General features: G+C 37.7%; 2 protein-coding genes across 4 annotated transcripts in view; one reads left to right on the forward strand and one right to left on the reverse strand.

Annotated features, from left to right (window-relative positions):
* The window catches only part of svopl (SVOP like), a 29,977-nt gene extending 21,024 nt beyond the window's left edge, over nucleotides 1-8,953 (forward strand). The window contains exons 15-16 of the mRNA XM_003220858.4: nucleotides 1,040-1,153; nucleotides 6,656-8,953. Coding sequence (XP_003220906.3) covers nucleotides 1,040-1,153; nucleotides 6,656-6,667 — 126 coding nt within the window. The 3' untranslated portion in view covers nucleotides 6,668-8,953. The remainder of the gene's footprint in view (nucleotides 1-1,039; nucleotides 1,154-6,655) is intronic.
* Nucleotides 8,937-27,812, reverse strand: part of trim24 (tripartite motif containing 24) — a 46,412-nt gene continuing 27,536 nt past the window's right edge. For 2 of the 3 annotated variants that reach the window (XM_062983080.1, XM_062983082.1), the window contains exons 5-19: nucleotides 25,130-25,246; nucleotides 23,726-23,840; nucleotides 20,518-20,664; nucleotides 20,147-20,264; nucleotides 19,090-19,379; nucleotides 18,492-18,659; nucleotides 17,139-17,318; nucleotides 16,633-16,759; nucleotides 15,746-15,818; nucleotides 14,343-14,511; nucleotides 13,541-13,827; nucleotides 12,637-12,772; nucleotides 11,575-11,649; nucleotides 10,007-10,156; nucleotides 8,937-9,441 (exon numbers count right to left, since the gene is read on the reverse strand). In XM_062983080.1, coding sequence (XP_062839150.1) covers nucleotides 9,232-9,441; nucleotides 10,007-10,156; nucleotides 11,575-11,649; nucleotides 12,637-12,772; nucleotides 13,541-13,827; nucleotides 14,343-14,511; nucleotides 15,746-15,818; nucleotides 16,633-16,759; nucleotides 17,139-17,318; nucleotides 18,492-18,659; nucleotides 19,090-19,379; nucleotides 20,147-20,264; nucleotides 20,518-20,664; nucleotides 23,726-23,840; nucleotides 25,130-25,246 — 2,362 coding nt within the window. In that variant the 3' untranslated portion in view covers nucleotides 8,937-9,231. The remainder of the gene's footprint in view (nucleotides 9,442-10,006; nucleotides 10,157-11,574; nucleotides 11,650-12,636; nucleotides 12,773-13,540; nucleotides 13,828-14,342; nucleotides 14,512-15,745; nucleotides 15,819-16,632; nucleotides 16,760-17,138; nucleotides 17,319-18,491; nucleotides 18,660-19,089; nucleotides 19,380-20,146; nucleotides 20,265-20,517; nucleotides 20,665-23,725; nucleotides 23,841-25,129; nucleotides 25,247-27,812) is intronic. The other variant, XM_062983081.1, reaches the window with a different exon arrangement.

A 27,812-nucleotide genomic window follows, 5' to 3' on the forward strand; every position in this document is an offset into this window, starting at 1 on the left:
GCGGAGAGATGAGGGTCCTGGTGGGAAGGCGTGGGGCTGAAAGAAAGGCTTCTTTCTAGCCCCACGCCTTTCTGCCGGGGCCCCTCACTTAAGTATAAGCTGAGGGGGGCTTTTTCAGCCCTAAAAAGGGCTGAAAAACTCATTTATACTCGAGTATATATGGTAAATTAAGTTAATCTAAGAGCTTGTTCAACTTCAAATAAGTTAAAGTAGAGACCATGTCATTCAGAAGGATTATAAATAAAAAGTAGCATAGAGGTGATGAGTTCCCAGCCATCTGGCCAGGAAGTGTCCTTTTGTTGAGACTAGCTTGCAGAATTGGTGGAAACATAAACATCTTGGAGTTACCAGCTACTTCAAACGCAGGCAGGGGTATGTTAGAGGGGATTAGTGGAATAGTAGTTAGGACTGGCTTTGGGTTGCTGTGAGTTTTCTGGGTTGTATGGCCAAGTTCCAGTAGCATTCTCTCCTGACATTTCACCTGCATCCATGACAGGCGTCCTCAGAGGTTTGTTCAGAGGTCTGTTAGAAATGAAGTTAAGTAGGGTTATATAGGTTGGGAGAGAATGCTACTGGCACATGGCCATACAGCCCGAAAAACTCACAGCAACCCAGTGATTCTGGCCATGAAAGCCTTCCGCAACACTTGGAACTGGCATTTTTTGCTTTCCTGTAAGACTTTGAATAAAGTTGTGTATTCTGGAAAGCTGCCTGAGAGCCATCTTTATTTCATTGGAGTCTGCAGTACTGACAGCCTGGGCATATCTGCACTTTACAATTAGTGCAGTGTGATACTGCTTTTACTCAATGCTAGGGAATCCTGAGACTTGTAGTCTAGTGAGGCACCAGCATTCTTTGGCAGAAAAGGCCAAAGACCTTGCAAAACTGCAGCTTCCATAATTCCACAGCATTGACTCATGGCAGTCACATTGCACCAATTGTACAGTGTAGACATACCCAAGCTGTTGGAAGATAATACAGTAAGTATTTATGTGGATCTTTTAAAATGGTCACCCCAATAATACCTTTTTATTTGCAGGTGCTTATGAATGCTTCTTTTCTGGGAGCTCTTTGCCTTTTTGCTTCAGTTTGTGTTGTGGGTGCAATCTCTGCTTTCACTCTGCCCATTGAGACCAAAGGGAGAGCACTTCAGGTTGGTAACTTCTCTTCAGTATTGCAAGATCAGGTGCAAGCTATTGTCCTGAATGAAACCAAGGGGAAAGATTTTCCTACATTTCATCCTACTATTACAAAAGCAAAGGAACTTTGAAGGAACTATCTTGGTCTCATGAGCGATCGGCTGAAATTTAATTCCTTTACTTGCTTGAAGGAATACAGTAAGGAGGACTCAAATCCAATGTAACTACATGGTTGTAAAGAGGGACAGTAAGAAGACAAAAACAGCAAAAATAGCATTCACGAAAGGAAGGAGGCATTGTAGAAATAGGTTTATTGGAGCTGGTGAATTTTATCTGCCTCCCTTGCTGTAGCACCCAGGAAAAAAATGAAGCTGCTAGCACAGTTCCCATATTTATTAGATTTCACTAGGATTTACAATAAACTTAGCTGAAGGATACATTAAATCCCCCCCCCCCCCCCAGTTTTAAAACAGACCATTGAAAAGCAGTTAAATGATAGAAGTATAAAACATGTGCAGCCTGGGTGAAATAAGTTTGGCCCAAAGATTTTAATTTTAAAGATGTCTGGTATATTAAAAAAAAAACCCTCTTCTTTGTCTGCTGTTACACAGTCCAGCTGATATTTATCAGGCCAATCAAGTTTAATAGAAATATATTTAAAATTAACCTCCTTCCTTAAATATGTTATGCAGCCAATTAAAACTACTCTTACTGTTGAAGTAATCTTAATCCGGTCCTTGTGTGCTATCTAAATCTTCCTTAGACCTCTGCATGCTTTACTTTATATTATCTGAGAATCCACTTGAGGTCAATTGTCTCTTCACAAAGCTGTGATGAAGCTTTAATTCATCTGTGGTTGGTCCGATATGCAACAGATGAAAGGTTAAACTTACATTAATGGCTTTGTTAAGAGTATCTGGAGACAAGCAATTATAGCGGAACCTCTTTACCCAACTGACCAAATCACGTAACAAAGCAGATTTGTTTTTTAAGCTAATAAATATTGAGGCGGAATCGCTGCAGGAAGGGGTTGAGTAATTGGGTTATCCTATTATTAGCTACCTCCCCTCTATCCAATTTAAACAATCCCTTATTTACAGGTTGAGAAGAGCAAATATTATAAGTTGTTAACTTTGCATTACAAAATGGATACATGTGAATTTGAAGAAAATCCTAGAAATGCTTTATTACTTGTGTGAGTTGTCGTAAAAATAATCATAATAACAACAACAACAACAATAAAATACAACAACATAAGATACATTCAAGTACAATGAATTAATACATACAAACATAAAAATCATAAAAGCATAAACTCAACAACAACCAATGTTCAAAAATTGGAGGCAAGGAAATAAATTATACGTGTGCAATATATTGCAAGGTAAGATGGGCCAGTAATAAAGTACAGTGGCTGGATATAGGTGGAGGTAAAAGGACTCTGCCAAATTGTGCTGAATTAGTCAAAAGCAAATTGAAATAACCAGGTTTTCAGGTCTTTCCGGAATGTGGCCAAGGTAGGGCTAAGCTATTTTCTCTCAATTTTAACTTTCCATTTGTAAAATAGAACTTGCTCACCAGCCAATGTTGACTTTGGCCAAACTCTTGTTGGTGGTTTACATCAGTATAATCTGTTACTCCAGCATTCAGTACACTAAAAGGCATTTCAGGAGACATTGTATTTCCTTGGGTTGTTAACGGTAGCCAGAGGTTCATCCACCATTCATTATTCATTGGGATATGCCAGCCAACTGTCCTTAAGCATCTAGAGAGAGAAAAAAACCCGCATCTTCTGCTTATCTGTAATGGTGTTTCTTCATGTGGTCATTAGGTGCAGTCATAAAAAATGGGATCTGCATCAACAGTTTTGTTGAAATATTCTAGAGCTGGAAGTTTTGATAAAACATAGCTTTCTCAGTTTACTGTGTGTGGTGGATGGCTCCTTTTATTTGTGCGCATTTCCCATAAACTGCAGTAGCACGCAAACATTAGGACCCAGGAGAAAACAAGAGGCATATTATCTACTAAAGACAGATAAGCAATCTGCTGATCTTTGTTGTGGTCCCTTTTCATTACACATCTAGTTGACTAGCAAGCATCTGTAGGAAGCAGAGCTGCACTCTTTGGGCAACTGGACCTAGGTTGCACTTGCATTGGCTGTAGTTTGCATATCCAAGCAATAGTAGCAGGTGGTACCTTTACTTTTCTCTGTCAATGGGGTCATTAAAAATGCCATATATGAGATAACAGCCCAAACAGAACAGTTCCAAAGGTACTCATGAAGAAGCCAGCTTGTAGGGAGAGAGAGGGATCCAATGAGAAAAGCACTTGAGCTGAAATGATATTTGTCTTCCAAAAAGGATTCTGTTATGCTGACCAAAGGCAGTGGGTGCTATAGAAGCATCCAGAATATACAGAGGGGGTATAAGTAGTGAAGAAATTGCTGGAAAAATTATCAACGTTTCCCTGTAGGATTGAGGATTAATTATTGATCTACAGCTAATAAAAATCTGGAGTTTATCAGTGATGGGCTCCCTTGACTATCCACATATAGTTTCTCTCACAAAAGGGCCCTTTCTGACCACAATTATCTCAGGACATTGGATTAAAAAACTTTGTGCTGTCAGAGTGGATACTCTACACCACAGCAAAAGGAGAAAATTACATTCTGACCAGAACTCACTTTTCATATGAGCAAGATAATGTAACACTAGTTTATTTATTTTGTGTCAAAAGCATTGCATAAATAAGTATAAAACTAATTAAATAGAGGGAACACAAGCAGCTAAATAATTTTAGACCAGAAACAGGCAACGACCACATTGTCTGTAGCTTTAAACAGTTCTTCCTTTGAGCATGAGGCAGGGCATTGTGGACAAGCATACAGGCGCTGATTTGTTTGTTCTGCTCCACAGTTGCACAAGGTGGAAGATTCTTCAAGTGCCATTTTGTCAGGTTGTCTTTTGATCTCCCAACACCACTTCTGACTCTGTTCAGGGACTTCCAAGTTGCCCATTTCTCGGTTTGCCCCTGAAGGCAGATCCTTGTGGGGGGGGGGGCATCCACTTGGGATTTCCTGGTTTAGCTGCCCAGAGGGATACTTTTGCTGTTGCTGGGGGAACATTAAGAGGAGTGGTGGTTCTCATGAAACTTTCCCTTGATTTGAGTTTACTGGGAGGAGGCTGATAGCCATTCAGTGGATGGCTTTCAGTGTTCAACCTTATTTTGCTCACAGTTGGCAACAACTTTCCATCGCACATCGGGGGGGGGGGGGGCATGCCAGCTAATATACGAGTCCATCAGCAGGTGTAGGTTTGAGACATCCTGTGATTATTCTACATGTTTCATTCAGTGCTATATTCACCTGCTTCACGTGGGCAGATGTGCCAAACAGGGCAAGCATACTCAGCAGTTGAATAAGACAAGGCCAGGGCTGACGTTCTTATTAATTTTTGGGTCTGCACCCCATTTCCTTTCAGTAAGCAGGATGTTATTGTGTGCAGCTACTTTGTGCTTGGTATTCATAGAGTGTTTCTTAAATGTTAGTGTTTGACCTAAGGTGACGCCAAGATATTTAGGATGGGAATAGTGCTCGAGCTGTTGGCCTTCCCAAGTAACTTTCAATTTCCTTTTGGCTTCACACTTACATAGGTGGAAAGCACACACTTGTGTTTTGGCTGAGTTAGGCTTCAGGTGGTTATCTTTCTAATAGCTGGAGAGATCTTTCAGGGCATTAGTAAGTTGGTTTTTGACTGTTTCAAAGTCTTTTGCTTGTGTTGTTAGATCAAGGTCATCAGCATATATGAAGCTCTTTGTGAGTGGTGGATGTGGTTGATCATTAGTAAATATGTTAAACAAGGTGGGTGCAAGAACACTGCCTTGAGGTAAACCATTTTTTTGCCTCCTCCATCTACTTTTCCTGCCTTAAAACTCCACATAGAAGCTGCAGTTTTCTAGGAGGGTTTGGATAGTTTTTGTAAAATTATAATACTGGGTATTATGGTAGACTTTATGCAGCATTTTTCTATGTTGCACCATGTCATAGGCTGCGTAAAGTCCACAAAACTGTTTCCGTAATGCAACCTTTATCATAGCCTTTCTTGATATACTGTCAGATTAAAAATTTGTGCTGTAGTTTTTCCTTGGTCTGTTTGCTCAATAAGCTGGGGTTCAATAACAGGTCCTAATTCATTCTATAGCATCCCCAGGGAGATCAGGCACGCCCCCCCCCCCCCACTCTATCCTTCTTTTGCAGGGATTCGAAAACCTGGATGTTTCAACAAGCATTTGAGAATGATTAGTTCCGTTACATAGGCCTAGTCCCGAGTACACCAGATAGTACTTTGTTTTCTGTACTTCATCCAACTCCCCAGCCCTATGGTACAGTTTTGCACTATCCTATGCCCCGCCTCTTTTTTATAGCTTGTTTACGCCCATTTCGGTATTTTTGGTTATTGGTTTTTGTCGAGCAGTGTTTTATGGAGTTCCAATGCTGTTTTATATTATTGTTTTATTTGTGTTTTTATCTGGATTGTTTTGCTATTATGTCTTGTGGACATTCTTGCCCTTATGTAGGCCACCCCAAGTTCCTTTAGGGAAATGGTGCTGGGGTACAAGAATAAAGTAGTAGTAGTAGTAGTAGTAGTTATTATTATTATTGGCCTGATAGGTAGCTTGTGCAACAGCCTCTAGAGACTGAGAAGGTTCTATATCAGAAATAGCTACAGTGCTTCCAAGTTTTATGCAAACGTTGCCCAGTTAACTTTACTGAAATTATATCTTCTGTGGAAAGGAAACTTGTAATACTATGTAACATGATTTTTGTTCCTGGGTTATAAATGGCATGTCCTAATTAGTTCTATCATAAAAACATAGGAAAAGTTAAAGAAAATTATGAAGTGCCTAAAGGAAATAACAGTACTATCCTCAGCCACAAAAACGAAGTTTCTGGAGTGTAACAACTACTTTTAAAGTAAGTACGGCACAATTAAACAGGAAACAAAACTTTCAAACCAGGAACAGAAAAAAAAATCAAATTCTGTTACATAGTGTAATCAATGATTAAATAAGACAAAAAATAACAACCTTACCTGGAATACTGTGCCCAGTTCCAGCTACCACTATTCAAGAAGAATTTTGATAAGCTGGAATGTGTCTAGAGGGAGACCAAATGGTAAAAGGCCTGGAAGCCAAATTCTACGAAGAGTAGCTTAGGGAGCTAGTTATGTTCAGCCCGGAGAAAAATAGATTAAGAGGTGAAATGATAGCTGTGTTTAAATCTTTGACAAGATTTTAATTGAAGAGGGAACAAAGTTGTTTTTGGTTACTTGAGATTAAAACACAAAGCAATGGAATCAAACTATAGGAAAGGTCTTCCTAATATTCAGTTGAAATCGCTTTTCTACAATTTTATAACTATGAAAAAGACAACCACTTAAAAGTTGTTACCTATACAAATATATCATTGTGGAGAATGGTGCATATTTCTCAAAATGTTTTTAAAATCCTTCTTTTAGCAAATGAAATGAAGACATCGGAGCGGAGTCCTGCAAGATACCACTGCATCTCACCAGTTTGAGCTGGCATTCATCAATAGGACAACTGTGTTTTTCTCCATATATATATATTTAAAAAATATATTGTAAACCTGATGTATTTCCATGACTTCAAATGGAAACTTCTGCATAGCTTAAACAATTAGAACTAAATTCCAGATGGTGGTTTTTAAAAATACCTTCACAGCAGCATGTTTAACCAGGGTTTAAAAGGATGCATAACTAGAGTCGAAGGTCTGGTCTCCATTCAGAATATGCTATTCACATCAGATAAAAGTAAACAGGAAATGTTTGTTACATAGAAATTAGCTGGCAGCATATGAAGTAGTTGGTGATGTAAGTATCCAAACATGGATTAAGAAGATGCACTCCCAACATTTCACAAATAGAAGACATTAAATTGTTGCTTCCTCAATTGTTATATTTCATTCTCATCACTAGAGTTTTGATGCAGCTAATTCAAAGACATTAGGAGAAACTTCTTGATAGTAAGGACAGTTTGACAGTGGAATAAAACTGCCCCACAGGGTATACTTTCTTTTTTTTCTGAGATCTATAATGAGGCCATCTCCCAGGAGTGCTTGAATTGGATACTCCTCCAAAAGGGGATTGGGACTAAATTGTCATTACAGTCTCTTTCAACTGATTCTATACTGAACAATACCACTGCATTCCGCACATAAACATAAACTGAATTTCTCTCTTCAATCTCCATGTCAATGTCAGAACACACAGTAAGTTCAGACAGATATGGGTCAATTCTATTGCCCCTGGCCATAAAAAAACAATTGAAAAACAGGGAAGCCACAGAATGTCATGTTGGAGCCAAATGTAACCTTATTGACATCTTCATTAGAATTGGGAACTTATTTTGTTTGAGATACAGCTGTAAATATCAACTGGAGAAATAAATAACGTTCATCTGGCAGCACTGTTGGGGTGGTGATCAGAATACATAAGTTCCCTGCCCAGCTGTCCCTCTTAAGATTTCAGATTTCTCTCACCCAACAATATATTTGATTGAAATCCACTTGTTCTCCCATGGAACTCAGTGCATATCTAAATGCATATCTTCATACTAAACCGATATGCATGCCAATGAATGTTTTCACATGTGTTGTTTGATAATAAATCAGTAGGAAAGATGGTATTCACCAGCCTTTATTTTACATTTATTTTCAACAGTGGGGATTTTAGACCTAGCAATGTTTAAAACCCACACTCAATTTGTAGGGAATTATTCACAACACAAAATTTATTCTTTAATTAGTATCCAGTACACCTGTTGTTAGGAGCCCCCAGTGGTACAGAGGGTTAAACCGCAGAGCTGCTGAACTTGCTGACCGAAAGATCAGTGGTTCGAATCCAGGGAGTGAGATGAGTTCCCGCTGTTAGGCCCAGCTTCTGCCAACCTAGCAGTTCGAAAACATGCAAATGTGAGTAGATCAATAGGTACCACTCCAGCGGGAAGGTAATGGTGCTCCATGCAGTCATGCTAGTCACATGACTTTGGAAGTGTCTACGGGCAATGCCAGCTCTTCAGCTTAGAAATAGAGATGAGCACCACCCCCCAGAGTCAGACACGACTAGACTTAATGTCAAGGGGAAACCTTTACCTTACACCTGTTGTTAGAATAGGTGTAGAGTTACTAACAGTTTAAAATATATGGAATTCTTAACAGTGTGCTAAAGACTTGTTACATGTGTTTTGTTTTGTGTTAAAGATAATGCTACAGATTCAGTAAGTAAAACATGGTATATTTCACTGAGCAAATCAAAATTTATTAAAATCTAAACCCAATTTAAGATGACGGGTTACCTATTCTATGCTATGGATAATTTTTTTCTAGCTATTTGAGATAAATAGCATAGAAAGAGTGGGAGTCAACAAGAACTGCATTTAAGACTGCCTAAATGCTTGCCATATTAACTAGGGAATCACAATAAACTGTACAAGATTTCTTTTCATATGTCCACAATAATACATTATAAACACATTTTTTCTAAGTATTTTAATTAATCTCCTCACTTCTTGCATTTTAGAACATAAGTTGCATTGAGGGGGCAGCAACACTCTCATTGTACCAGTGCAGATCTTAGGACAATATGAAGCCATGTGTTTTTTCTCTCTTCAAAGGCTATACAGTACAAAGAACGGAAACAATGGCCAGCCACATGCCTTTGTAAAATTAATTTTGAATGAGTTCATATAGTTTTAAAACAGTAAGAGCCACACATTAAATGTTTTTCCAAATTTAATTTTTTGCATTCTTGTGTGTGTACAAATCCTTTCATAATAAAAGAGTTGAACAGCTGTCACTCTGGAATGAACATACAATTATCTTCCAAAACAAGGATAGAATTGATAGAAAGTTTTCTAATGCCACATATGTACCTCATTGCTTTGTGCCACGCAGGGAAGATAGAACCTGCAGAAAATATCCACATCTGTAGAAGTCAACTGTCTTAAAATAGTCCAGAAAACAAATGTTGATAAATATCTAAGTAAAAAATCCTTAGCAGGACATACAACCAGTTCATTTTAAAAAATGTCGCTCTTCCCATTTGAGGCGTTTTTTCCGGGGTTGCACAAAGTCGTCATCTGAATCACCTGATAAGTTTGGACTGTCTCTATTAGCACGGAAGTAAGGCTGAGCAGGAAATGTTATGTCTGGAAAAATATTCTTCAGAAGTTCTTCAAAGTAGGCTTCCAGTTTCATGCCAGCATCAGCCACTTCTGAATCAGGCTGTTTGGAGAAATTAATCATACCACTGGGTCTTTAGTTATATTTGCAGTAACATACAACCCAAAATAATTTGAAAACATAACTATCAAATTTCACTAAAATACAGTACCGGCAGTACCTGAATTACAAACATCTGACTAACGAAAACATTGCACACTCCTATTAAATATCTAGTCTGAAAGATGTATGTTTTTGATCTGTTATATAATCCAATCTCATACACAACTATTTAGAAAGCAAGATTGTAAATATTAACACTGTTAGAAGCTGCATAAATATTGTCATATGCTGGAAATAGACAGCTTCTCTGGGGTTGAAGCTTTCGTCTCTGATAAAACAGCCACAGTTCAATACAGACTGAGGTAAGAACAAGACTTGGCAATGCTCTCATTCATGATAGAAAGATGTGCTGATGAAATGTGACCTCAGTTACTTTTAAATATCTGCATTTATCTATCAATAAAAGAAATAAATGTATTCAAAGATCCCTATATTATACTGACAAAACTTCAACTGAGCACTAAGTACGAAGCAGATAGCTCAAAATAAAAATGAATTTTCTAACCTCATTAAATTCTGCACAGTTCTGAAAGATCAACCTGAAATCAGCCACCACATCTTCCAGTTTTGTGTACAGCGGATAATGCATTTGCAATCTGTTTTTGATAGTTGACAAGTCCATTGGCTTCTTAATTATTTTGTAGTAGTCAGGCACCTAAAAAGAAACTGATCAGTATTCTCAGAAATTAACGTCAACGTCATTTTTCCTGCTTTGGTGATGTGAAGAAATTATGGCAATGCAGTTCTTAAGCAATAGTCATGATATGCATCCTGTTTTTATTAATGACAGTAAATGGAAGGAATATGAAGCAAAAATAACATGAAAATCATATTTAGTTGAAATGTATTTTTCTTCCATGGATTTAAATCACTGCAAGGGGCAATGCCATTATCAACATCACTTGTCCCAATTTCCCAGAGATTTTTCATAGATGTTTTGTCACACTTTGCAGTTAACCTGAGTAACAATCTCGATTCAGACAGGGTGTCCAACTCACTTGTCTATAGGCAAAATACATGGTAGGAATTAGGACTTTGAATTTACTGCATCTATATAGAACATGTAATAATAAAGCATGTTAAATGCTTCATGTTAGTATAAATTGTTTATACCAGGGAAGAGTTCTTGTATTTGTAATGGCAAACGAGCTAATAATATCAGTAAAACAATTGGACACTTTAGGACTTTTTAAGAGAGATAAAGTGGGATATTGATAATAACAATAATAGTGTTATGAATAATAACTGCTTACACAGATAATTTTTTCTAGATGTAAAACACAGGAACTTTAAGGCATAGAAAACGTCTTGGCTGATAATATATAGAAGGGCCTTCAATGAAAATCCTATGGTCAATGAGCTGAGAGCACAAGTGCAATGAACACTAGAATTCTTCCTTCACAAAGTGTTTAGCCAATGTTAACGGCCCTTTCCTTCTGAAACAAAATACTGGATTTCCCTTTTTATGTCCCTTCGCATATCCCCACGAAGATGAATCAAAGTGGAAATGAAGGTAAGTAGTTATTAGTATTCAAAAAGAGTATGCTAGATCTCTAGTAGTAGTCTCACTCCTTGAGGATATGGAGTTATACTCAATGCTGGTCCATTTCGAAATGGTTATAGGAGCTGTTTTTTGAGTAACCTAAACTAGAAAATAAAAGAGAGCAAGTCCCTGTCTTGGTCAAGGCAGCGGCAAAGCTGGATGGAAGAGACAGAGGGCCCTCAAAGACCTGAATCATGGGAACTCTGACTTCCTTGGAAGTGAGGACACCATTTCATACCAAAAAAAGGTGTCTATCATTGATGTTTACCTGACAGCATTTACATTAATTATACACTGTTAATAACAAGATGCAGTGATCAGAAAATTATAGGTTGCATCAATATATATTTGGGGGGGGGTACTCAAATGTGAGATTTGAACGATATGCTACTTGATACCAATTGTCTTTTTCTGTCAAAGATGAAATGATATGCTGCACTGAGGAGCAAGAATGGCTTATTTGACTAGTGATGGTTACTAGCATAATCCTTTCAACACATTAATAGAAAATATTGAAGGGACAACCATACCGTGGGAGGGACTGGATCTTGAAAAGCAAGGCTCATTTCATGGCAGTAAAGGTACAGCAGTAGTCTTTCACACGTCTGCACAATACAAGATGAACTCATTTATTTGATACACCAAATTGAAAAGCTACAATGGTATTCTTGTCACTAGATATGTAGTCATGCTATGTCAGATTCTGCTAAAATTATGACATTGTTTCATTAGCCTCTTCTACAACACACACCTTTCCATGTTTTTTGCTGCTAGTGTATAATTTCCAAGAAGTACTGATGAAATGGATTTGAAACACTGAGTTGCCTCACTTCTGATAATTTTAATCAATCAATTAATTAATTAGTATATTCCCAAAATGTGTGAAAAAATAAGGATAAAGCAACTTGAATATCCACATGCTTTATTGGCTCTTTGGAAGCCATCTTCCAAATAAATGAAATATTCAGTATGATCTGAAGAGCAACATATAACTAACTGATTTATAATGACCTAAATTATAAATCTAAATGTTCCTCCAGCAACAGCAAGAATATCCCTGTGGGCAGCAAAATCAGGCACTTCCAACTGGATGGTGCCCCACGAGGGCCTTCCTCCAGGGGCAAACCAAGAATGGGCAACTTGGAAGTCCCTGCATAGACTCAGAAGTAGAGTTGTCAGATCAAAAGGCAACCTGGCAAAATGGTATTACCTAGAATGGTGGTTCTCAACCTGTGGCTCCCGATTTTGGAAGGTCAGACGAAAATGAAAAAGGGCCCCACAGAAAGCTGGGACACAAAATGGGACAAAGTAAGTCCCGAATGCCCATCACTACCATTTAGCTGCTTCCGATCCTTTTATCAGCTTTAAACTTAATTATGCAATGCTTTTGACACTAAGTAAATAAATAAATAACCTAAATGAGAAAACGAATACAAAGTGCAATTTGTCTTTCTGATATATTCTCAATTCTGAAAAAGCAGCGACCACATAAAATAACTACTTTTATTACCAGCATGTAATTTCTCAAAAAAGAGAACAATTCTGTAATAGTAATAATTTTGGAATTGTTTGTGCACAATTGGTTTTCTTACCCTCCGATCTGTAGGTGACAATTCCATATTGCCTTCCAGTTTTCTTTTTTCTTCAGACACATTACTTGGGCCATCACAATCATATTCTACTTCTGGATCACACAAATCACGGCAAAATGTACAAATCCATTCCCCGCTGAATAAAGAAGACAATATATATCAACACAAATTCCTGAATTCCAAATGACTGCAGATACACTCTTCCATCTATGTTCTAAATGACTGCAGATTTACACTTCCATCTATGTTCTATCATGTGTTTTAGAAGATAAAATAAGGCTGAATAAAGCCAGATGATAGAGATGTGCCCCGTCTTCAATTTCTTTACCAAGCAGTATTTGTCATCTCATGATCAGAATGAGATCCAGACAACAGAGGTGCAGTTAGGGAATTCAAGAGGTGTAATATATGGATTAAGTCACTATTAGAACTGTTGTTCTTTGGCGATGTGTGAAACAGTTATAATGGAAACTGCCTGATATGATGCATGAAGTTGTTTTTTATTGTGTCAGAAGTGAATATACTGCAAGTCGCTTCTGGTATAAGAGAATCAGCCGTCAACAGAGATGTTGCCCAAGGGATGCCTGGATATGTTACCATCCATGAAGTTGTGTTATAAACAACGAAAATGGATTTTACTGTTAAACTACATTTGAAATATATAATTTTTAATTTTATAACACTAACATATAAATAGCATTCATAAACATAAACAAACACCAATGAAAAGCTCCCTTCTCAGAGATATAAGGCAAAAATACAAAAAACATTTTCCAGAAAGCAGATTCCTCAACATTATCGCCACAAAACACGCTTGCACAGAATGAATTCAACACTGAGGCCTCCTGTTAAGTCTTTAAAACAGAAAATAGCTATTTTAAATAAAATCTATACTCCCGGGTACCTTGGAAAATTCCTGAGTGTGGGAACATGGCAAGAAAGGTGGAACACTTTAGGACACCTATCACAACACAAAAGCTCTCCTCCGTTCTGACACACTGCACACCAGTCTTCATTGGGGTCATCCTCCTTCCTGCTGTCTCCAACGTGAGCTGACCCCATCCATGCTGCCTTGCCACTGGATGGCTGGTCACCTGTGCTGTCTGGTGCTTCGGTTCTCAAGACAGTTGCTGCAGAGGAGCGGCTGGTATTCAATAACAATGAGGTAAGCATGGTTCGGGGATATCTGGACTGCAGGAAAAAGGAAAACATTTGAGTCTGATAAAAACAGAACACTTTTACCAACACTTAATACACACAATATTGTGGCTCTCAAACAATAAGGGGAAGTATGTATGACACAGGTAATAGAATCAACCAGTATCACTGAATGGATATATAGTTTTTAACATACAAAGCTTCCCACTACTAACTGAAGAAAAGTAGCATTATCCCATGCAGTTATCCAGGGACCATTATGAAGATACTGATTCTTGGTATACTCCAGCTACTTCATACACTCTAGCTATTCTAGGACTATTAGTCCCTTTGGCCACCACCAAAATGGTGAATAGTTAAGGAAATAGGAGTTTTAACCTAAAAATCTAAATAGCCCCAAACTGTTTACTCCTGAACTACTCCTTTGTTGTCAAACATAAAACAAGCCCTTTAGCAAAATCTTAGCAGTTCAACTAATTTCCCAAGAAAGTAATGGTTATCCCACTCTCCCTCACATACAGACTATTTTTCATATCTGATTTGATTACATTTCGATTCTGGGATTCTTCATCTGTTTCTTGCTTCACTGTTACAACTGGGAAATCATAGTTCTCACTGGGCATGCCAGACTCTTGTTTTATTCTGATGGGCTCTAACATGACCACAGGGACTTTCTGGGTTGAATCAGCACCTGATGGCCTGCTAGAGGAGCCAGAGCTGTAAAAAAAAAAAAAAAAAAGGATAGTGTGGAAAGGGAGGAGACTGTTATGATATGTTCTGCATAATTTTAACCAATAATGCTGTTATTGTTTTGATGGGGGTTATGGGAATTGAGCATCTGTTATATTTCTTCCCATTTTCTACTGTTCAAAGTTTGTTTCAGCTATGAAGGCAGCTATATGGGAGGACATATACATATGGCAAGGTATAAGGTTGAAATGCAGCTCCCAGTAGCATTAACCAACAATGCCAATGGGGAGTTGCAGATCAACATCAGACAGTCCACACAATTTCAAACCTAATTTAGGGCATTTCCAAACAAGTTCAGGAGATGGGAGTGGCCATCCTTGTTATGTAGACAGCAAATCTCAAGTAGCTCCCAACATCTTAAGAGGGTAAAGGTGTTATTAATCTTATACACATACACTATGCTTAGTGCTTTCTGTTTCCCATCCCACCTCAGTATGAAGGAATAGTTCCAATGTATTTGTATGTCCAAGTTTGAGGATGTTTCATAGATCTGATCATTTCAGTCAACATATTCATTCCTCATTAATATACCTGCACTCCTCGGACATTTTCTGGAGGACTTCTCTATATGTCTCTCTCACTCACACTTAATTTATTCAATATTAGAAGAACTGATAAATAATTTTACAAAGCCAAACCTCAGTTCTAAAGTCACTTGAGATTTCTAACAAAGTATCTCTCAATTTATATTGGTGCATCATGTTCTGTATGGTTTTTTTTTCATATTTAGAACACCTCTTGATATTCTTAAATGAAAGGTTGACAGTCTAAAGATCTGGGGTTGTCAAACTTTTTTTCTATTGAGAAACTGATTCCTTTGGAGACAGTCTGGAAACAGTGGGCAGAGAAGCCAGCAGAGGGTAGGGTGAGAGCCAAAAGTACATTCTTTTTCTCTCACTGCCACCTCTTTCTCCCTCTCCTTCTCTACTCTCAGAGTGTTGGGAAGGGACAACTTACTCTTGTTGTGGTTGGAAGCAATCAGTTGCAGAAAACCTTTGAACCTAAGCTAAAAGTCATATGTTATCAAGTTGGAGGAGGGTACAGGTTACTCATTCCTGTTTTAAAGTTATACAAACTTTCACATTGTTTGCAGACATATCATTAAGTCTTTTCTGACCACTGTCTTGTAAAGTTTCTTTCATTACTGAAAATCCACATAAACAATTTTTCCAGAATCTACTTTTTTATTACATAGTCTTACCTGCCTCTACTTCCAACACTGGAAGCACTGGGTGAACGAACTGGAGGATGAATACTAGAAACTGCACCCAATCCTAAATCATTAATGGAAAGAGGGGAAATTTATTACCATAACTTTTCATTTTAAAAATCAAGAAAATGAAAACAGTATTATTTGTGCTGAGTTCCTTACTATAAAATGCAGAAAATTTCCAACATTTCAGAGGTCAAGGTGAAACTATGTTTTCAGCGCAATGAAGATGTCTCCTTATTACTTTCAGTTAAAAAAAAGCTACAGAAGAATTCCTATTTGTGAAGCTACTAAGGAAAATCCCATACAGGGTTTTTTGTGACGTTTTAAAAGCTCAGTTATGTATTTTAATTATACAATGTACTGGAGACAGTACTATAACAAAGAGTATGTATGGTGGCTTCCAATACCTCTGCCAGAACAAGCAATCCCTTCTCCTCCTATCTGCAAACCTGTTCCAAAGCATCTATATCCTTTATTTGTTCCTAACCTATATCTCTGGTACAGGGTCTGATTTTTAAAAATAAAATGTTAATTGTTGATGAATACTGATTATTTTCCTGGCATCCCTCAGTTTTTTTATTTATTTTATGAATTATTATTTTTTTGCTCTCATTAACACCATTCTCTTATTTGCTATTTGTGAAATACTGCCAGTTTCATCTGCATTTGATATAAACTGCTTCCCTAGCCTTCCTTACAGTCAGATAAGAAGCAGCAAAGATACTTAAACTTTCTATTATATTGTGTATTTTAAGGAATGCCCCCACCCCTTTCCATTTTCTATCCTGTCTGTCTCTTATCCTGATACATTGTCTGGCAGAGACCTTTGCTGCAGCATTAGTTATTTTATTAATAACATTTAGCAGCTGTCATACCTGGGGATGGCACTGATGAATTTGGAGACTGTACAGTTTTGCGTGAAGGAGGTTTGAGTTGGCTCTGGTCCATAATAGTCTCTCGCCTCCCCATGCTTTCCAAAGAAATATTTGCTGAACAGTCAATCTTAAGATGTGAAAAGGTAAGGTAGTTATGAAGAGAAGAATCATTTTTCATTATCAGAATTGATAGCAAAGCAGTATGTAGGTAACTTCATTCTCTCTAACAGTAAAACAGATGGGCCCACGTAAGAATGTCTGTTGAACTGAGGCATGCCTAGTATGCAGAAAAGTAAATGTTTAAAAGGAGTGACTCTCAGAAAAAGAAAAGGCAAAAGAATATCTAGATGCAGATACTCCATCTGCTAGACGTAATGCCCTTCAAATGTTCTCTGGACTGGTAGGTTTATTAGGAAAACTTTCATGTTCCAGATCATTCCATTCATCACATATTTCATGCGAAGCAACAAACATATCAAATAGATATGAAACATAATATATCTTACATCAGGAAGAGAGGGAAGTGTATAGGAGCCACCCACTGCTGATGTCAGATCTATCATGGGTGGTGTAAATGTCTTCCCATCAAATCCAGAAGCACTATTAATCGTGGGACTGGAAGGCGTTGATGTTGTACTGCTGGCATTAGAGGGAACAGCAGCAACGTGTCCACTGTTGATTTGCCACTGCAAGGGAATGACAACAGTGTTAAGAGAAAAATGGTTATTGACATATATTAGTAAACATTTATCAGTAATAATATGCTAATTGTGCAGAAATCACTGTGTGGGTCTGAATTTAAAACATTTTGCTATACACATTGAGTATTCCTTGTCCAAAATGCTTGGGACCAAAAATATTTTGTAATTATTTCATACAAAGACACAATGAGAGGTCTTGGAAATGGGACCTGTTCTACAATAAAAATAATTTATGTTTCATATACACTTATACACATAGCCTGAATATAATCTTAACAAAACATTTTAATAACATTATGTATGAAACAGTATGTCTATACATTGAACCATCAGTAATCAAAGATTACTATGTCAAGCCATCATGTGGACAATTTTGGATTTTGGAGATCTTGCTAAGGGATGATCAGCATGTGCTATTTGTAATATTGCAAGTGACATTAATACCAATAGCTCTGAGATATTCCATGGGAGAGGGAAAAAACCCAAATGAATATCCAGAACAAAATTATCAGTTATCTAGTCACAATGAACATGTGAGTTCATAGTTTGCTAATGTACACCGGCTTTTGAGGTAAGGAGAGACCAAAATATGCTGAGAAACCAAAACTGTAGAAATCTTCTGTGAAAAGAGTTATAGTGATCGAAGTTAACCATTTCACATTAGTAAAATATGCACTTCCATTGAAATCACAAGACAACACATATTTTAAAATCGCTCCCTGCCAACACAAGTGTGCTTTCTCTTCAGTTTTTATTTTGTCAAAACATAAATAGTGTATATAAAAGTGTGTCCTTTATTTGCAATAGTAATTATTCTTTTAAACCAGGCCTATACAACCTCTGGTCCTCCAGGTGTTTGGGCCTTCAGTTCCCAGAAGTTCTAGTCAGTTGGTCCAATGGTCAGGAATTCTAGGAGCTGAAGTCCAAAACACCTACAGGGCCGCAGGTTGTACAGGCCTGTTATAAACTAAATCATGTTTCTCCTCCTCAAACACTATATCTAAAACAGGGATACTGATACAGATGCAAGTGTTTCTCACTGATATTTTATAGATTTATACTAAGGACAGAAATGTAACTTCATTATATCTCCTTTTATATTCTGATATCCCAAAATGTTTTGGGGAAATTAATTATGGATGATGTCCAAAAAGGTACCTGTTTAATAGCTTGCTGCGCCAAAAATGCCATCTGCAATGGATTGGGTCTTGCAGTGGATTGTGGTATATTCTGGCTCTGAGGAAACCTCATTGGCTGAGCCAGAGGGACTGGGCCATTGGGTTTGAGGTTGTTATTCTGGAAGTTAACTAGACGTGGAGGTGGCTGCTGGAAAGACAAAACAATCTTCTTAGTTAGTTGTCCATGAGTTAATTTCTTTCCCAGATTTTGAAGGAAAATCAATGAATTGTAACAGATCAGAATTACAATTTATTCTCAACATACACTAACATAATCTGATATCTAACTATTTCAGAGTCTATCTATGCAGAAAGAAACTACACAGTGGTATGGAAAATTAATCTTCTTTAAAAAGTTTATTCAGTTTATAGGAATTGTACAGAGGACACTAAATTTTTGGAATGAGCAAATGAACGCTGGCAATCAGACAAGATGGTTTCACTGTAATTCTTTAAAAAGCACAACTATTAATTACTATAAAATTGTCTTTAGCTGCTCTCCTGCTGGCTTGAGCTTTCACTTTTGAACAAAGTACAAGGAGCTAAGTGTTTTCTACTCTGGATTTGCCCTAATTTACCTGAGGAGGAGGAGGAGGAAGAGGTGGTGGTGGTGGTGGAATCTGGTGCATGGGCCCTGCAATTCTAGGATTTGGGAGCCCCACAGGACCTGCCCTCCGTTGAGCTTGCTGCCTCTGAGCAAGGACCTGTTGCTGCATGTGCTGAAGTCGCAGTTGGGCTAAACTGATCTGTGTTGGGAACTTGGATAGTTGATTTGAAGGTAAGCCACTTTGTGGCTGTATGTTTGGTTCCATCACAGGGCTTTTAGGCATGTGTGGTGGGATCTCATTATCTTCAATTACCAAAGAACCTGGATAAAAATAATTTATTTACAAGTTAAAGTTTTACTATGTATATCTCTGTTACGTATACCTGTATTCACTAGGTAATGTACTTTGATAACTACTGGAATCTGTGCCATTGACAAATGTCATTATTCAATACATCTGTTACTTGGGAGCTAGGTTGTTTAGGTACGGTATGTTTTCACTCAGTTGTCTAGACTAAAACAGAAGTTATCAGATAATGGCTAGAAATGGATAAGTAATGTAATGTCTGTTAAATTTTAAAAATGATAAGTACGAAATACTTGCTAAAATGCACGATTAATCTGCCATTCCAATAAACCCATGGCAAATTCACTATGAAAAATATTCTACACAATTTCACTTTTCTGTATGAAATTCCATATGTTCTCCCAATATACATTCTCATGTGATAAACACACTTGTCCAATGCCATTTTCCAATGCAATCAACTGGGCTTCTTGCCACATCCACAGAGTGAAGCAGTCGCATGTATACAAACACAAAGACTACACATTGCCAGACACAGAAGTGACATCACGTCAAAATTCATGAACAGAGGCTTCTATGAACAAATGTCATAGGCAGCAGTAAAAAGGATACTAATACAAAACCAGAAGGTAAGTATCAGCATTCGAAGGTAGGAAGTTCAGGAAAAGACACAACCTCTAACCATTATATATAACTCAATTTTTAATTAAAACAATTAATTTAGACTGTAACTTCAACAATTCCTGCCACTAACAAAGTATAAATGAGAAATGCAACATACCTAAATTGAAGATATTTTGTGCCCAAAAACTAGGATCACAGTGAAACTGAATAGTGGCATTAGACACTGGTAAGGCATCGCACCGTGCCCTAAGGAGATATCGTAAACGATATGTAATCTAGAAAAATATTAAGAATGTCATATTAAATTAAAATTTAGACATTTTTCTGTAGGCCACTACATGCTGTTACTTAGAATAAATTCAAAATACAGAAAGGTTAATTTTGCCTATAAAACTATTTTCTAAATTTGACTAATTATCAATAAAAATCTCTAGCAATGTTTTATTAGTGCCAGCATTTTACAGCAATGACACGTCAATCAATTCACTGCGACAATGGCTTAAAAGTGCAATAGATCTCTATCCATACCAGGCGTTTGCTGTACAGTAATGCTGTGCTGCTACCACTGGAGACTGCCCATTTAGAAAAATTCATGACATGTTCCAGTTGCTTAGAAAGACCTGCCACTTCCTGTTGTTGCTGCAGAAGCTTTACTCGGTGTTCTTTGGCTAGACACTGCAAGGAAGAACAAATAAACACATGAGATTTCTCTCAATCTCTTGCAGCTTTACTACATTTTTCACAGAAGGTTCATGAAGAGACACTAGCTTGCTCCTCTGCTTGTGCACATTAAGGCAGTCTCTTCAGGTAGTCACACACAAGAGGGTCTTGTGCCTTTTATACCTTCTTAACATACAAACCCTATATTTTATCTGAATTTTTGCATCTTTTCAGTCAATGACCTTTTCTGCTTTTCTGTTTTGTAATCAAGTTTAAGCAAACATCTTATATGGCCCCAATAATACAAAATACATAATGAAAATTATGCTGAAAGCAATCAATTATAATAGAAATGTGAACTGGGACATTCTTCCTCCCTAATTAAGATAAATTCAAGTTCTGGTGCACATATACTATGACTGAAATTAGTGTGTTTGTTTGCATCACACATATAAGATTATAGTTAGAGAGTAACATAAAAAGTCAGTGATAAAACGCAAGGGGAGATATACCAGAAATGACAATCTGACTTTGAAAGAGCAATTACAAAATAATTTTAATGTATCTTGAATAATTTCTGATGATGCCCTATTCAATTACTATATTGAAATGTTTCTTTATAATCTTAGTTTCTACCTTAGGTGGGACCACTAATGGGCAAGGAAATGAGTATCATTCTCTTGGGACAAAAAGTAATAAATATTTTATTTGCTGTATCTCTAGCTTGAATCACTGCCTTTAAATGCAGCACTAGGTCAAGAAAGAGAACAAGGAATCTGCAGATGGAAATCTAATCTGCAGAAGAATCTCAGCAGTTACTACTCTGGCAAATAGCCTTTGTTAGAAATTCTCAATGAAATGTTTCATACTAAGAGCTGATTCTAGACTTCCCCGGAAAGAAAAATATTAAATTATGATGGTTATATATTGAAAAGCCAGGCACACCGAAAGCACAATTTTTCTGGGGACCAATAGCACCATCCAGACACTCCAGGGAGGTGTTACCAAGACCAGAGAAAATCCAAGATTTACAGAGGTTTTTTGAAAAGTCCCTTCACACACACACACACACACACACACACACACAGAGCACACGATGGTAACAAAATACTAAGATTACAATAGATATTTACATCCATGTGTTGGGGAAAGGGGCAAAGAGTCAAACAGCACAAAATTATCTGGGAAAAAGTCATGGATGGCTAGAATACTGCATAGAAGCATTCCACATTGCAGCATCTTGTTATGGATCCCACTGGTTTTTAACATGAATTTCAGGTGGTCGCAAAATGAAGACATGATTAATATAAAAGGGAAAATCATTTGTTTCAATCTTGAGTTAAAACCTGAAGATAGAAAAAGGAAATAAACAATCACGTAATACTTTTTAAATAAAGTGCTTCCCATACAAATGTTAGATATAACACAAAACAAAGATATTATATTAATTTCTAGATATTTACATCCAGACTGTGGAACAACCTGCCAGAAGAACTCTGACAGCTAGATAAGCTATTGGAATTTAAAAACAACGTAAAGACCTATCTCTTCCAGCAGGCCTACCCAGCTAGTCTTTAAGTGTTATGGTTGAGCCTTATGGCTCCGCTACTGGGAGACGTGGTCGTAAGACTCCTCGGGAGTCAGATACTCTCGAGGAGCGAGAAAGGAAGCGGCTGCGGGATATCTTTGCAGAACCATCTGACGAGGATTCCTTTGAGGGTTTTACTGAGAGAATGGAGGAAGAGATGGTTAGCTCAGAGGAGGATGACATGGAATGGACTCGTGTGAGGGAGGATTTGGGTGCCACTGGCAATGATAGTATGGAAGGCGATTGGGGACCTTCAGGATTAGACCCGTGGACAAGCTGGAGGGATGGGACGGGATCCACAGCTGGGGATGCTGTGGGGCGTAGTCAAAGGTGTTTCAGTTCTGATGAGGAAAGTGATGAGGAAACGCCTGGAATTAGGGTAACAGCTGATAGTGATGAGGAGTTGTAAACTGGCATAAAATGGGGTTTGGACGCAATGGCTAATTGCGTTGGGCAAGGTAATCTGGACGAACGCTTGGGCTCTGTGTGGGAAATTCCTGAAGACGGGTGCGATTCGTTTGCTGACTACGTAAGTTACCAAGGACACTGGGCATAGACGGCGGGAGGAACTGTGTGGGCTTTTGTTGTGCAACCTGTGCTTAATCTTATTAGCTTGGACCTCCGTCGTCTTCTTGACGGACGCCATCTGTTTACTCTGGACTTACGGACTGACTGACTACGGCCTCGGACTCTCCTTCCTGTGATTATCGTTGGACCTGGTGAACTACAAACGTCTGTACCTGCCTTACGACCTTCGGACCGGATTGGAACTTCGCTGACCGCTTCTGCCCTTGAATGCTGTGTTTGTATCGGGAAATTGCTTGCTGTGTGGAGGAGTAACCTCTTAGTTACTCAAACATAGCTTTTGGCAGCAGAGAAGCATCTGCTGCCAGTTTTTTGCATTCCTTTGAATCTTTTGTTCACCAGCTTTTGCTTGTTTAAGTCCCAGGCTGAAGTAAGCTATTTTGGTTTAACCCGGATTAAACTCCAGTTTAATCCGGTTTATCTTTTGAGCGTTTTTTCTTGTGTCTTTCTACTTTTAAGGCCAGTGTTTGCCTAACCCTTGTCTTTTACGGGCATTTTTTGGTTCTGTAACTCCAATAAACTTTGTTATATCTTATCTTGTGGCATTCTGTCCTTGACATTAAGCATGAATTTTAAATGTTTAATCTCTGTTTTGTGTATTTTAACATGTATTTTATAGAAATACATTTTAATATGTAGCTCTTATAGAAATACATTTTAATATGTGTATTTGTGCTATTTTTACAATGTTTATGTGTTTTAACTATTCTGTAGCCCGCCTCGAATCATGAGGAGAGGCGGGTAAGAAATAAAATAATAATAATAATAATAATAATTCTCCTCATCAATGTTTTTAAAGAATACAAATGTTTTAGCAGTACATATGACAAATCTATTGGGAAAGTATCTGCACATTATCACAGAAGATTTTAAGACTACCTCACATTCATGTGTAAACCTTACCTCAAGCTGATGAAGCAGAGCTTTCCCCTTTTTATTTATTTCTACCATCAATGTGAAAATAGCAACTTTAATATCCTGTTCCACCAGTTTTTGATTCCGATTAACTTCATGGATCCTATAAAATGTGAAAAATAGAGAAATGCTATTTATTATAAACAGCGTGGTAAATAGGTTAAATTATTATCCAAAGACTGGTCCTGCTTACTGACTTCAAAAGGATTTTTGTATGCCTGAACTTTGATGAAAAACTAGCATTAATTTTCTGAGTATATGGAAAAACTATGTTTTGCCTATCGTAAATGTGCAAAGTTTCTTTTATAACTTTTTCTACCAAAGGAAGTTTACAGGATAACTAAAAACAAAATTCAGCTAAAACTCAATATTCCAGTTTAAAAATCCAAAATACAATTTATCCTCCAGTTTAAAACAACAAAAACTATTACTGTTCCTTCTCTCCTTCTCCTTATGATTGGAATCTCCTCTCCAAACATATTTAATAAACACCTCACACTCTAGCTTCTCTTCCCTCCTATATCATTTCGGTTTAAAACTGATGCTCACTGAATCTCAAAAAATGCTAGGTAATGCAAAGTATGTTTTCAACATTTGAAATTTGAGTACACCATTATTTGCATTTCCTGCTCCACTTCCCACTCGTTTTCTAGCTCATCAGTTATAGATAATATGCTTTAGGTTTGGAATATCTAAATTCTATCTCTTTGCAAAGCAGAAAAAGACTATCATAGCTGCTACTTATGATAACTATATATTACTTTTCGTACTGAAATCACTGTACTTCTCAATACTAGTAGAGGTTGAATATCCCTTATCTGAACTGCCTGGGGTCAGAAGTGCTTGGATTTTGCAGTTTTTTGGAAGTGCAGATTCTGTGCATTTTGAGAATGACAACTGCACCACAGGTAGCAGCAGTTTCAAATAGCTTCTGGCATAAAACATGAAGAAGCCATGAACACTGGTCTATTTTAGGCCATAGTCTAATGCTCTAATCATATTCTTTCAAAATCCTTTTAAGTAAGAAATACCATTCTGGTTTGCCGAGGCACCAAAAGTCTGGCAACAGCAGCATGAATAAACAATATGGGTTTTCTCAAGGCAAAGGCAACATTATACAGTACATGACTCGATCTTTCTGTACAGATTGCCCTTTTTAAAGTAAATCATTACAGCTATGCACCCAAGAGAGACATTTATGATACAATAACTAAAAAGACAAAACATGATAAGCATAGCACTTCCTGTAATCTTAGAACTGTTTTAGGAAATAACAATGTAAACAGAGTTCTACCAGTTTACACTTGCATTGATCAGTTCCCAAAACATAGTGATTTCACTAAAACTAAGTCAAGATTGTATGTAACGCAACTTGTAGAATTAGAAAAATACCTGTTTTGAATTTGCTCTCCTGTGTATTTTATATAATTGCTTTTCTCCATCAGCTTTGTAACAAGTGTATCAATTATTACTTTTTGATTTTGAAAGGCTTCTTCTATAAACTGGTATCTACAATGGGAAAAACAAATATTTCATACAAGCAAACATTTTCACCCAGTTCAATATTCAAACCACTTCCAATTTAAAGTCAGCAAAAATGTGCATCATCTTATATTTAGGAAATATGTGATGTACATGATTAGTTACAGCTGATGGATCTCACTTTTAAAACTGTATGCTGGCTACCATCAGGTCCAAAATATCATATATATTCAAGTGTAAGAACCTCATTTATACGATGAGGGCTGATTTTGGGCCCAACATTGTGGATTTTGATATGTTATATGGATAAGTGGAAGGTCATTCTGTGAAGACAAAAAAGCACCAGAGCCTCAGGGAGCCAACTAGCACTGACCATTGCCATCACTATTTTGCCATTCAGATTTTCAAATGCAAAAAATCTGCCATGGCAGAGAGAGTAGAGGGTGGTCAGTAGTACTTATTTTATGTTTTCCAGGAATGGATTAAGCTCTTTCCTTTCACTACTCTACTCAGAGAAGGGGATGGTTCGTTTCTTGATAAGATGGTACTCACGCTACCTGTGGTTAAGTTGACCCAGTTTTTTTGGGCTGATTTTTAATTAACATTTCTAGACTCATACATGAGTATATAGGGTAAGTTTTCAATACCTCTAAGGATTTTTGGCTTCTGTATTAATCTTGTCCCAAATAGAAATAGTTTGCTTACCTGTAAAGGCGATTCAAGTGGTCATTAATGTCACACAAATATGTTCTCTCACCTGTGCAGAGACCCTATCAGAATATTCTAGAACTGAGTAGCTTAACAGGAACTTGTCTCCAGAGGCGGTTCAACCACCAGGCCAACTAGGCAGTTGCCTGTGGCGCCATCTTGTTGTGGGCGCCATCGAGGCAACTCCTGTCTTCTGCGGCCTGCCTCCGCAAGGTATTGAACTGCTTTTTCTGTTGATTTGTTGTAAAACATGATGTTTTAAGTGCTTAATTTGTAAAATCTTAATGTAATTTGATGTTTAATAGGCTTTTGTTTAATCCCTCATTATCAAATATTTTCGCTTATCCAACGCTTTTATTTTTCAGTGATTGGGTTGGGGGGGGGGGGCGCCAAAATTCTGTTCGCCTACACTTGAAAAATACCTAGGGCCAGCTCTGCTTGTCTCCCTGCCATATACTGTACATGTTCTAGCTTGCCAATCTTTTTGCAATCTACGAAAAGGAATCTACAGAATCAAATGCTGCCCTAAATTAAAAAACTCTAAAATCAGGACAGTAAATAAAGAATAACACTCTGAAAACTGAGGAATTCCAGACACGAATCAATCAGGGCCAGCTAACACCTCCGAACAAAAGATTCCCCCAGGCAGGAAGCAGCCATTAAATGCCAATCAAGGTGATTAATTACAGCATTCACACTCGCCTTGAACAGACAGTGTTCTTTCTCCCACCCTGGACCTTCCACAGATATATAAAGCTCCCTTGCTTAGTTTTCCAATATACCTCACTACCTTTCCATAGATGGGGGCAAAATGTCTGGAACATAGTCATACAGCCTGAAAAACTCACGACAACCCAGTGATTCCGGCCATGAAAGCCTTCGACGACATAATGGCAGTATACTTTTGGAACCCAAGATGGAAGCTGGTTTGTGATGGCATTTTCGACATATGAAGTCAAAAAACAAGTTTTAGAAGAACCAGGAGACTTGTTTTTTTGATGAGGAGGGAAACTGTTGCCCAATGGAACAATAGTTTGATGAAGAGTGTTAACTGGAGCTCGTTATAGGGAGAGGTCAACCCCCCTGTTTAAATGTCTCCATTGGCTGCCATTAAGTTTCCGGTCCCAATTCAAGGTGCAGGTCATTACCTATAAAGCCCTAAACAGTTCGGGACCGGCCTACCTTCGTGACCGCATCTTTCCCTACAAACCTGTGCGATCTCTAAGATCTTCTGGAGCGGCTCTTCTCTCGCTCCCTTCCCTTTTGCAAGTGCGATTGGTGGGGGCCTTCTCGGTGGTGGCTCCCCGACTCTGGAATTCCCTCCCCAGGGATATTAGGTTAGCACCTACCATCTCCATCTTTCACAAAGAATTAAAAACATGGCAGTTCCACTGTGCATTTGATTAGTTAAGTCCTTATAATCAGCTTCTAATTAGATTCGTACTCTGTTCACTTTACTATTATTCTCCACCGCAAGATCATTTTCCCCGCCCTGTTTATCCACCCTATGCATTTTATTTTTCTCATGCACTTTATTCATCAACTCCAATTTTAGTGAGCTGTGACAGTTACCTACTCATGCTTAGCTGGATTTTTTGATGTCTCGCTGATGATTGATTAAGATTGTTTTATGTCTTATGGTTTTATAATTTTAAACTGTTTCAAACTATAGTTGATTGTTGTTTTAATCATGATGTTATATGTTTTAAACTGTTTTTATGATGTTTGATGGTTGGGCTTGTCTCTATGTGAGCCGCTCCGAGTCCCCTTGGGGAGATGGAGGCAGCATATAAAAATAAAGTTATTATTATTGTTGTTGTTGTTATTATTATATTGAGAGGGAGATCAAAACAGGGACTTGGATGTAAAGGAAGAGGATCACTTT

Source organism: Anolis carolinensis, chromosome 5 (assembly GCF_035594765.1).
Source record: "Anolis carolinensis isolate JA03-04 chromosome 5, rAnoCar3.1.pri, whole genome shotgun sequence".
NCBI classification, from domain to species: Eukaryota; Metazoa; Chordata; class Lepidosauria; order Squamata; family Dactyloidae; genus Anolis; species Anolis carolinensis.